The sequence below is a fragment of the Mytilus edulis genome, chromosome 13 (genome assembly GCF_963676685.1).
Source record: "Mytilus edulis chromosome 13, xbMytEdul2.2, whole genome shotgun sequence".
Taxonomy (NCBI): domain Eukaryota; kingdom Metazoa; phylum Mollusca; class Bivalvia; order Mytilida; family Mytilidae; genus Mytilus; species Mytilus edulis.
Window position 1 is genome coordinate 40,371,832 of NC_092356.1, and position 12,965 is coordinate 40,384,796.

At 31.8% G+C, this 12,965-nt stretch overlaps 1 protein-coding gene across 1 annotated transcript in view; it reads left to right on the plus strand.

Moving 5' to 3' along the window:
• LOC139501261 (uncharacterized) overlaps positions 1-12,965 on the plus strand; it is an 80,749-nt gene that overhangs the window by 58,546 nt on the left and 9,238 nt on the right. The window contains exons 38-43 of the mRNA XM_071290283.1: positions 4,288-4,428; positions 5,983-6,151; positions 7,345-7,486; positions 8,011-8,132; positions 9,085-9,224; positions 10,005-10,152. Of these exons, the coding sequence (XP_071146384.1) occupies positions 4,288-4,428; positions 5,983-6,151; positions 7,345-7,486; positions 8,011-8,132; positions 9,085-9,224; positions 10,005-10,152 (862 nt within the window). The remainder of the gene's footprint in view (positions 1-4,287; positions 4,429-5,982; positions 6,152-7,344; positions 7,487-8,010; positions 8,133-9,084; positions 9,225-10,004; positions 10,153-12,965) is intronic.

Genomic DNA, 12,965 nt, shown 5'->3' on the forward strand with positions numbered 1-12,965 from the left:
TTGGATTTTCAGAGTGAAAATCATGTGATTTATGGAAATTGGTTCGCGGGTGAACAATTTGAAAGTTCCACCTGGCGAGAATTAGAGACGGTTAGAAGAGTTTTGAACTCATATGATTCATTTCTTGAGAATAAGACCGTTAAAGTCAATTCTGATAATAAGAATGTGACACATATATTGAATGTTGGTAGCAAAAAGTACAAATTACAGAAGGTTGTAACAGATATTCTCAATTCTTGCTCGAAGAAGAATATAGGTTTAAAAACCAATTGGGTACCGGGAACTGAGAATAATCATGCTGATTTTTTAAGTAGGCATACGGATCCTGATGATTAGAGCATCGAAAAGAACGTTTTCAATGATCTGAGTTGTACATTTGGCCCTTTAACTGACGACAGATTTTCTACTCATTACAACGCTCAGAGCTCTCGTTTTAATTCGAGAATTTGGTGGCCAGATACTGAGGCAATAAACGCTTTTAGTCAGTTTTGGGGAGGTGATACTAATTGGTTAGTGCCACCTCCATCGTTAGTTGCCATGACAATAAACAAGATAATTAAGGACAAGGCTAAATGCATGTTGGTTATTCCTGAATGGAAATCTGCTCCTTATTGGCCACTTTCATATTATAAAGATGACGGATTTAGAGATTTTATAAAGGAGGTTATTTATTTGCCTAGAGACAACATTATAGTAAAGGGTACAGGTAAAAATGGAATTTTTGGTAAAAATCCCCTAAGATTTAGTATGATTGCTTTTTTTGTCTGATTTTAATGAGGTTTTTTACGTTTTTTAGGTTTAAAACTGAGACAGAACGTTGAGAATGTCGTTGAGAGCAGTGGTGTAGGAGAAAACAATGTGTTGACATCTTTGGCAGGAAAGATGGTTCTGTACATAGTGGATTCGAAAAGTGAAAATACGTCAAAGAAAGACTTCGCCGAATATAATCGTTGGAAGTCATTCATTAATCAATGAACATGGTTTTTCTGATTTACCAGCCGAACCAGTACATGTAGCATTATACTTAACATTTCTTATTGACAAACATTCTTCACCAAGTGTATTGCAGTCCGCGACTTATTCTATAAAATGGGCTCACGAATTGAACGGTTACATAGACCCTACAAGCAATTCTTAACATTTCTATTAGAATCTTGCAAAAGGCGGAACGGTAAACCAGTCGTGAAATAAGACCCAGTTGATAACATTATGCTTAGAGAACTATGTTCTATATATCAGGATTATAGTGATTTATTAGTGATAAGGGATTTAACTATGATACTTATAGCTTATGCAGGTTTTTTACGTTTTGATGAATTAAGTTCATTAACTTGTAGGGATATTAAGATATATGAGGAATACAAGTCTATCTTTTTGTCGCATAGCAAAACTGATCAATATAGACGAAATTTTGATTTCCAAAGGGAGTTCTCAAGCATGTCCCCTTTTGATGTATAAGCGTTATTTGGGTTTATCGAGTTTGGACGTTGATTCTGATAATTTTGTTTTCAGACCCATATTTAGATCGGGTGGTACAGCTAGGTTAATTTATAAAAATAAGAAGCTTAGTTATACAGCAGTCAGGCAAAATATCGTTAAAAGGTTGAAAATGGTTGCTCCTCAACTTAACTTAGGATTACACTCATTACGTTCAGGAGGCGCTTCGGCTGCAGCCAAGTCAGATGTTAATGAGAGATGTATAAAGAGGCATGGCCGTTGGAAATCTGATTTAAGTAAAGACGGGTACATTGCATATTCGTTTGATTATAGAATTTAGGTTTATAGATATATATTTTTCTATCCGTTTCAACCCTTTCTGTGAGTTCTCTAGTCTTGTGGGCGATCGGCAGTTATAAATTGTGTTTGATATATTAATTGTTATATATAAGTATAGTGTGTACTTATAATTTTCCGCGTTTCGAAGTATAGAGGAAAATTATTGTACTAACGGTTCTTTCAATATCTGTATGGACACGTGATATTAATTGTAGTATCACGTGAATGGTCATTTTTCGCGGGTTAATTTCCCTATTAGACCATTCTCTCGCCAACTTCGAACTGGTCAAGTTCAGATTTAATGTTGGTTTATTATTGATTTTTTCTTGTTTTTGTACTATATATTGGTATTTTTTGTTTTTGCTCTTACACATTTTGATGACATTTTGTTTATGTAAACATAAGCTAACTTTCAGTATTGTCCAAGAACACCTCTCGAGACGATCTTTTGATCATTAGGGTTTGGACACAGGTTTCCATATCGACTAAGGTAACTTGGTTGTTGGTTTTTTTCTGGCCGGCGGGTTCGTTTAATTTATGACGGAGTCATTGTTTTCATTTCGTATTGAAAGCATTGTTTATATGTATATAAATATTTTGCATAAAATATTATGTTTGTTATGATAGATTATAATAAAATCCGGTGTCCTTCTAGTCTTGTGAGCGATTGGCAATTATAAATTGTGCTGGATATATTTATTGTTATATATAAGTATAGTGTGTTCTTGTAATCCCTTGTTTTAAAACATCACCATTTTAAAATAAGTAAATTATCTCAAGTAATATTTCATTCCATTTATTTATGTCAAATATGACATGTTACAGTAATTATAGACTAGTATGTGGAAATTATCAACAATGATACAATACATAAAAACATAAGATGTAGGGCTAGTTTTCAATAGATTTATTACATACCGATGGCACATGGAAGGTCTTTATACTTGTACAAAAACAATTACAGCTTTACTTTGGGAAAAAAGGTTTCTACAATTAAGTGGTATTTCTGAACATTCATTAACCAGATTATAAATGCTTTGAGTGATTTGCTTTTAAATTATTATTTCGGTGTATGTTGGAAATTTGAGAGATGAATAAAAGGACACATAAACCAAAACAGAAGTTAAAGGGGAAAGGTTAAGGAAACATGTCCCGTCTTCCAGATAAATATTTAATCATTCTTGAAATTCTTAAAACAAAATGTAAATAGAATGATAAGTTGGGGTATGTCAATGAAACAGCAGCCTACAAACAAAACCCATTTAGATGTCAACATATGGTCTTCAGTAGTACACGAGTGTGTGCACAGTACCGTCATTCCTATATCTATATCGCTAAGATTATAAAATTAAGCCGTATAGAAATTCAACAGTCCACAATAACGATACCTGAGATATTTCTCACGTGAAATTAATTTCTTAAAACAATATTATTATTTTAGTGTAGCTCTTGATAAGCAATATAAATAAACAAATCTTGAAATGTCGTCGATAGATTTGCAGGGATAATAAGCGAGGGACAGCGACGTCGTGCATGTTGCGGTTATACCAAATATGAGGGGGAGGGGAGGGCAATAGGAGTGCTCAACTTTAAGAAATCATCACTTCGTAAATTTTATGGACGCCATCACAAGTTGGTTGACCGTTATGTAATAACCGTTTCACAAATGATATCGGATATGTTATGGAGCAGAATCTGCTTTCCCTTCCGGAGCACCTGAGAGTTTTTGGTGGGGTTCGTGTTGCTTATTCTTTAGTTTTCTATGTCGTGTCATGTGTACTATTGTTTGTCTTTTTGTCCTTTTCATTTAGCCATGGCGTTGTCAGTGTATTTTCGATTTGTGAGTTTGACTGTCCCTCTGGTATCTTTAGTCCCTCTTTTCAGGATATTCGAGATTGGTCTTTGAATCGAACGTGGTAATATATATATATATTTCTTATTTGTTATTTCGAGGAAGCATGGCAAAATGCAGTTAATTTAGAAAAATATAAAAACCTATCGATTTCTACATTTTAAAGGAAAAATATACGACACTTTCAGCATCTGCTCTCAATTTTTTTTTTACAAAAAGGCAAATCCCCCAGATTCAGCCTCAATTTGCTCTAAAACAAGCACTGTGACCTATGTTTTTGTTGTTGTGAGTTTAAATATATTTTATTTTGTGATTTCTTTTTTAACTCGCCAAGGCCTACAACATATTTCAACATTATGAAAATTAGAATGTAACGTAAAACTGTAACGGATACCCTTAAATGAGCATTTGAACAAGTAATGTGAAATTCATTTCATTTTGTCAATCTGACATTATTGATCTCTATATTTAATGATTATATATTTAAACATTTTCGTATACGCATTAAAAGAAGGATAATATTGTTTTATATTTGTGGTTTTATTTTGATGTGATGAACCGAAATAAAAACAAACGAAAACGACAACGACAACGAAAAAGTGCAAAGATTTCTATACATTCTTTTTTCAAATCAATTAAATTCAGATATGTGTTTGTAGGAATATAAACCGCACAGATTTCAACATAGTGATGATGGCGTAGACAAAAAAGACGAAGGCAAAGTGCAGACTTTTGAAGTAAAAACAAAGAAATTAACAGGATATGAATATGTCTTCATCAGTGTTTGGGCATTTAATAAAGTAAGACATTCAATATGGACTAATTATTCTTTATTTGTGTTCAAAACTATTTTGACTTTACATGCTAAGATGATAAAAAAAAACTTAGGAAGCGTCTACTGGCTATGTATGTATGTTTGGACTGTGTTTTCATTTTGCAAGTGAATAAATGGTCATCATTTTTTTGTCTTGACGGAATGTTTTTTTGTTTCTTTTAAATGGTTTTGAATTGATAACATATCTAAACAATTCAATCAAGGATAATAACGCGTACTTATGACTCATTTCTTTTGTATATATAACAGCAAATTATATGATCCGACATATTATTTTACTTAAATATAAATAGGCATATCCCCATAGGGAAGATGGTTCTATAACTATTTCAGTACATATAAATGTTTAAATAAAACCTAGCATCAATAGTATGCATATAAAAATAAACTGTAAAAAAAAATATGACAAATGTTACACTTCCAAACATTGTAAAACTTGGTTTGAATAATGTTTACGACATTTTTGTTCGTTTGCTAGATAATACGTTTTCACTTGAATAAAGACAATGCTATAATGGTTTGGAAATGCTGACCTTATACAAGGTACCCTGTATTAATTTGTTTCATCAAAATGTATTCCGTTCAATATATGTGCATAAAATGGTAAACAGTAAAATCACAAAAATACTGAACTCCGAGGAAAATAAAATCGGAAAGTCCCTAATCACATGGCAAAATCAAATGACAAAACACATAAAAAACGAATGCTCAAGAACTGTCGTATTCCTGACTTGGTACAGGCATTTTCAAATGCAGAAAATGGTGGATTGAACCTGGTTTTATAGCGCTAACCCTCTCACTTTGTACGACAGTCTCATCAAATTCCGTTATATTTACAACGATGCGGTACCTAAACAGACATGATAAATAAAATAGTAAAAATATGGGTACATCAGTCATCACCGTGGTACAATTTTACAAAAAACACAAAAGCATCTATCAAATAAAAAAACACATTCATTGCTTCGCGTGTTTGACGGCAGAAAATTTATAAGTCACATAGGAAGAAATTTTGTCGTTCAATGTAAAAAAAAAACCAATTTTATAATTTCACATGGGCAATGTTCGCATACAGGGTTTATAAATCAAATGTAATTTCAGAAATAGACTGAGACTTAAAATTGTCCAGAAGTTCTTTAGAATAGATAAAAATCCACAAATTGTTAATACCACTACGCGATTAAATAATGTTGACGTTTGTGGTTCAACGTATTTCTCAATTTATCATAGAAATATAACATAATTACATATAATAGAACAATAACATACTGACGGGATCTTTTAAAGTACAGAGTCACGTTATAAGAACCAAAGAAACACAAAAAGTCGAAAATACAAAACACTCACGCAAAAATGAAAGATAACACATACATATTGACGGGATGTATAAGTATCGAGCCACGTCAAATGGATATCACATAGAAATGATATTGTCGTGATAAATAATTCGGTAAAAAATGAGGGACTCTGCTACCATAAAATGTGATTCGCTAGGTTCTATGTTATACATTTTATTTAGGTTGGACTTCAAAGTGATATGATTCACAGTCAATTTCGTTTGATTCCTGGTGGCTCCCTAGAGTTGATACGACAATGTTCTTCTGATACATGTCTAGGACACTGTGTGTGTGCTCCAAAAGATCATAGATGTCCAATTAAAGGACTGCCATGTGTAGACAATACACAAAGTGAGTCAGTATTTTAGAGTGCTCAATCATAAGATTTTATTTGTATATTGGTATTTCTCATACAAATGTTATATATGTTTTGAGTAAGTCTGTAGATTAAGGTCAACTAAAAATTAAATCAAAGCTGAAACATTGTCCTACTTTTTGTGACTTTTCAGTTCTGTTTTGTAAATGTCTATCCCTAATCTTTTCTGCATTCACTTAGTTTGTATTTATATGTAAATGAATGTTTACAACCTCAAGATTTTAGAACCCGCGCAAACAAATTGTTTGAACGTAAATATACATTGAACGAATAAACTTGATATATTTCACCATATAAATACAATATTGATGAACAAACGGAATGATTTCAAACAATATGAGAATGACAACTATAGCCTTGGACAAAACAGCGTTAGTTAAATAACGTTCACAGGTAAATATGATAATGTTGTAGGAAGGAGTACATGCATAGAGTACGGACATTTGTTGAAAGGCTGCACATATTGAATACTTGGAATAATTATAGAATATATAACCAAAAAAAAATGAATATATAACCAAAAAAAATATGAACATAGAATATTAGGGAAAAAAATAAAAAATTGTGTTTAGAGATCAAATTAACAAAAAGTACGATTTGAGAGTTATAGACTGAAAACTCTCCATAAGGGACTAAATGACACAGAAATTAACAACTATACGGTCTTCGACAATGGGCAAAGGGACAGTACAACATAAGAACGAACTATGGAAATCAGTGGAAAAACTCATCAGATGGATACACATAGAACTACATAACAAAAGTTTAAATTTGAGAAGGGAAATGGGGAATGTGTCAAAGAGACAACAACCCTACCATAGAAAACACAACAGCAGAAGGTCACCCAACAGGTCTTCAATGTCTTCAAATTTGGCAAATCAGCCAATGTAGTGTAAACGGTTTCAAACAACCTGCATCTGCAGTTCTAATTTTTTTTCTCACCAGTTTCTCAGTACAGTTTCATGGATAGCAATGCACTGTTTTCCTGTAAAACCTCTGTTCAATAAATCTATGATTATATCCACTACATGATCTACTGATATTACAATTGAGGGCAAAATGTCTTTGTTTTGGGATTTTCAATTTGAATTATGGATCTGGTTTTTTTATTGAAAAGAATCACTACTTATTTCAAGTAATATTTAAAAAAAAGTAATGACATTTTCAGACAATACCAACACCTTAATTGCGATATACGATGTGACTGATATACGAAATTTAGAATCAGATGATATTAATTTTACGCCATCACATGATGCACTAGCAGCTAGATGGAGAATAGTTCAAATTCAGGGTTTAATGCCACAGTGGTAGGTACATAAAATTGCAATGGCCATAAAAAAAGATCAGGCAAAATAGACTGTTTGGTATAAGATATGCCTATACAAATATACTTCATTCATAACTAATTGTTTTTCTCGAAGAACATTTTTTGTACCGATCAAAAACCTTTACGACAAAATTAGGTTTAAAAAAAGCGCAAGGACATTATGAAGCTTTATCTATACGCACATGAACGCGAATGTATGCAATAACTGTAATTGCTAGCACACTTATTTTTTTAGTTTGTAATCCCTTGAATAGTTCAGTAAATTTATGACTCATGATACCTATTAAGCAAATATCACGCGCACGACGCATTGTCATGGACACATATATCCATATTTTACTTGATGTTTAAATAGTTACACAAGTACTGGCAATGCATGCTTTTTCTTTCCGATATATATTTCTGACGCACAGTAAATTTGCCAATAATCAACTTTTAACATGGTAAATTAGTATCGTGGTAAAATTTAAAATACATTTACTAAAAATTGTATTTTGACAACAGGTATGAATGGAGTGTAGGAATAACAGACTCCAATGAACCAGAAGGGATAATTGACAGTTCTGTTGAAAATGTTTGGCATCCTTGTGGTCAAATAGATAATGCCATATACACGTTACCTCGAGGTAAATTTGCTGAACATTGTATAAATAATTTTACATTTTTTTTAATACTCAATTATTGTTGTTATTCATTGTTTTTTACCAATAGATAATTTTTACATTATGCATTTATTATTTACGTATTCTTTGTAGTCCAAATTGCCATGTTAGTTTGGGTATATTTGACTGCTGATTAAAGTGAGGAATGTGCACAGTCAATGGAATATTTACATTCCAAATGTAAAGGAATTGTTTTCTTTGTAGTCTTTTGAAGAAAAAGTAAAAGTTAGTAAACTGTCAAATAGCCTGAAATGGCTATTCGAAATAAGACAATGCAATGGAAACGGTTTTACCAATCAAAAGCCAACACTCATTTCATGAAAATAAGATTTAAAAAAAGGTCAGATCCATCAGTTATGCATTTCCCTCTAATTAAAGTAATATACATGCATGCTGTTGAATAAGGAAATGTTTTATGATTGCAAATGATACAAATATCCAACAAAATCAAAATTAAATCGATTTAAGCAACTGAAGGTCATATAAAAAAAGGAGCAAAGCTCATACATTAAAGTCAGGTGTAAAACAATTCAAATAAAGAAATGACAATAGCTGTTTTTTTCACAAAACAATAAGAAAAAATATGACAGACAGCAATCATAACTTTTTTCTTAATTATTTTCGCACACAGAGCTATCTTATAGGTTGGAAAAATATTATTTGTCAAAAAGATTTTTTTGGATTGGTAATCTAGCAGAACTACATGTACGAGGGTTATTTAGTATTCAAACAGCAACTTGAATAATTTTTAAAATGTAAAATAATTGCATGTTAGTTGTTTACTGTGAATGTACAGTCTATCATTTGCCTTCTTATAAATTTGGTAAAACTGATTGATTAATTATTGTCTGCTAAACATTCAGTGACAAATCTTTTAAGTAATACTCATTAATCATATATCATAATGGTTTTTCAGGAAATATTTTAAATGATAACCAAGTATACTCATTCTTTGTGAGAGTATGGTATGATAGCAACACTTTTGCTGATTTCAAATCTGATGGTGTGACAGTTATGTCAAAACCACTGACAACAACAAAAGTTTTTGGCGTAGGGGTAAGGAACTAATCACCTGTTTATTAAGAATAAAAATATTACTCGCACTTTTTTTATATATGTGACGTAAAGATGCTAAAATTTGCTTCGTTTGGATTTGGCTGTATTGTTGTCTTACCATTGACACCTATTTTTTAAAACATTTTTCGTTCCGCTATGCAATTTAGGCGATGTGGTGGACAATGCAATTTAGGTTGTGCGTCTGTTTTGTTTATATGAAATTTTTGTGTACAGTTCTGATTGAATTTGAATGACGTTTATTTCAAAGATTTATATCAGCAATGTCTCAGACGAGTTACTTATTCAGTGATGATCAATTATTTGTAAAGAAGTAAAATAGAAAGAAAAAGTATACTGACATTTGCATTTTTACCACTAACAAGCCAACGATTCTTGACTAGTTGTAATCAAATATAAATCAAAAGTTTTATCGCAACAATATCATTAAAGATCCCGATAATCAACACCAACCAACTGTTTTACAAAGTTATACTTTTCGGAGAGGTATTATTGGAAAAATACCATTGTTGCGATATTGTTCATACTTTTTTAATAGAATTTAAGAAAGAGTTTATAAGAACCAAAAGAATATTTTTCAATATACCTTGGATACACGGTACATGAGAACGCTGGTATTTTTATTCTTTTTATATGTCCATTTTACTGTATATAATTATGACCAATTTATCTATTTAGGTTCCATGTAAACAGATTTATTTTGAAAATATTTCATGTTCAAACATAATATAAAATACGTAATACAGTAACTAATGCATTTAGGTTATGGAACATTTGCCTGACAACTGGAAGAAGGATATCGATTATATGCTACGTGGGGGGCTATTTACAGTTTCGTGGCATGGAATATTTTTGAAAGCTAGCACTGTTATAGAGAAGTTTCATGTTTATTTGAGTACAAATCCTGGTGGTATGTATTAACCTTTATTTTTGACCATGCTACATTATGATTAGTTACATCTAATGTAATCACTGAGAAATCTAATGACTAAATATTGCCTCCCCTGTAAACACAGACAATGTGATCGTTTCAATGTTTTTCTCGATTTAGCAAGAAAGCTATTAGTTAAAAATTCACAGGAAAACTTTCTGGTATATACTTACGATAAAATGTAATTGAAATAAAAATAAAATGTTTAAAATTTTGATATCATTCCCTCCTTAAGTAGCATACAACGTGTACAGCAGGCTATATGAACTTTGGGTAATATTTGTTTATGTATGTAACTTGACCAGAGAAGATCAGGGGGACATCCAATAGAATAGATCCATGTGAAGCAAATATAAATACTTTTTAGATTAAAGCACTTAGCAAATTCGAAGACTTTAATCCGATATAGAATTGAAAGTGAATGGATCGAGAAGACACAAATACATGTACAGAAATCAAAACTATCTATTCTTAGAACTGGATAAAACATAGAAAAAATATTTAAACTGAGTCTGCACAGACATTACTTTTAAATTGTTATATTAACAAAAAGGCAATATTTCTATGAGGAAAGTTAACACGACAAGAAAAGACTGGTGTACTCAAAAACATAAGACTTGAAGTTATGTATATTTTTAGAAATTGTTATATGCTAAGGACTATGTGGAAGACTCAGACAATTGTTGACTTGCAAGATTTTTCTGGTTTTTATATATTCATGTTTATTTCCCCATTTTAATACGCCCGTCAAAATTTTGACGGGACGTATTATGGTATACAAATGTCCGCTGTCCGTCCGTCTGTCTGTCTGTCCGTCTGTCCGTCTGTCTGTCCGGCGTAAACATGTCACACCGTAACTTGAGAACGACTTATCTAAATTTCAAGAAACTTAATATAGTTGTTTTTTATGATGGTCAAATGATCTGTACACTTTTTGGTGAAAATAAGATTTAAACTTTTTGAGTTAGGCACTTTGTAACTAAAACAGGGGTGTGTTTTTTTCACATGTCGCACCATATCTCAAAAACGAGTCTTGATTATTGCTTAAAACTTTACATTTCTTAGTTATATTAATCTTGATATCTGTATACTTTTTGGTGATGATTCAAAATTTTATTTTTGAGTTATTGAGTATTTTGTAAAAAAAGGGGGAGGGTTTTTTTACATGTCGCGCCGTATCTCAAAAACGATTTATGATTATTGCTTAAAACTTTACACACTTCTTTGTTATATTAATCTAAAGATCTGTATACTTTTTGGTGATGATTCAAAATTTCATTTTTGAGTTATTGAGTATTTTGTAAACTAGAGGCTCTAAAGAGCCTGTGTCGCTCACCTTGGTCTATGTGAATATTAAACAATGGACACAGATGGATTCATGACAAAATTGTGTTTTGGTGATGGTGATGTGTTTGTAGATCTTACTTTACTAAAAATTCTTGCTGCTTACAACTATCTCTATCTATAACAGTACTTTCTGTGGAAAATGTTATTGAAAATCTTCAAATTTTAAGAAAATTGTTAAAAATTGACTATGAAGGGCAATAACTCCTTAGGGGGTCAATTGACTATTCTGGTCATACTGACTTATTTTTAGTTCTTACTTTGCTGTACATTATTGCTGTTTACAGTTTATCTCTATCTATAATAATATTCAAGATAATAACCAAAAAACAGCAAAATTTCCTCAAAATTACCAATTCAGGGGCAGCAACTTAACAACCGATTATCTGATTCATCTGAAAATTTCAGGGCAGATAGATCGTGACCTGATAAACAATTTTACTTCCTATCAGATTTGCTCTTAATGCTTTGGTTTTTGAGTTATAAGTCAAAAACTGCATTTTACCCCCATGTTCTATTTTTAGCCATGGCGGCCATCTTGGTTTGTTGGCCGAGTTACCGAACACATTTTTTAACTAGATACCCAAATGATGATTATGGCTAAGTTTGGTTAAATTTGGCCCAGTAGTTTCAGAGGAGAAGATTTTTCTAAAAGATTACTAAGATTTACGAAAAATGGTTAAAAATTGACTATAAAGGGCAATAACTTCGTAAGTGGTCAACTGACCATTTTGGTCATGTTGACTTATTTGTAGATCTTACTTTGCTGAACATTATTGCTGTTACAGTTTATCTCTATCTATAATAATATTCAAGATAATAACCAAAAACAGCAAAATTTCCTTAAAATTACCATTTCAGGGGCAGCAACCCAACAACGGAATGTCTGATTCATCTGAAAATTTTAGGGCAGATAGATCTTTACCTGATGAACAATTTTACTACGTCAGATTTGCCCTTAATGCTTTGGTTTTTGAGTGATAAGCCGAAAACTGCATTTTACTCCTATGTTCTATTTTTAGCCATGGTGGCCATCTTGGTTGGTTGGGCGGGGCACCGGACACATTTTTTAAACTAGATACCCCAATGATGATCATGGCCAAGTTTGGTTAAATTTGGCCCAGTAGTTTCAGAGGAGAAGATTTTTCTAAAAGATTACTAAGATTTACGAAAAATGGTTAAAAATTGACTATAAAGGGCAATAACTCCTAAAGTGGTCAACTGACCATTTTGGTCATTTGACTTATTTGTAGATCTTATTTTGCTGAACATTATTGCTGTTTACAGTTTATCTCTATCTATAATAATATTCAAGATAATAACCAAAAACAGCAAAATTTCCTTAAAATTACCATTTCAGGGGCAGCAACCCAACAACGGAATGTCCGATTCATCTGAAAATTGCAGGGCAGATAGATCTTGACCTGATGAACAATATTATCCATGTC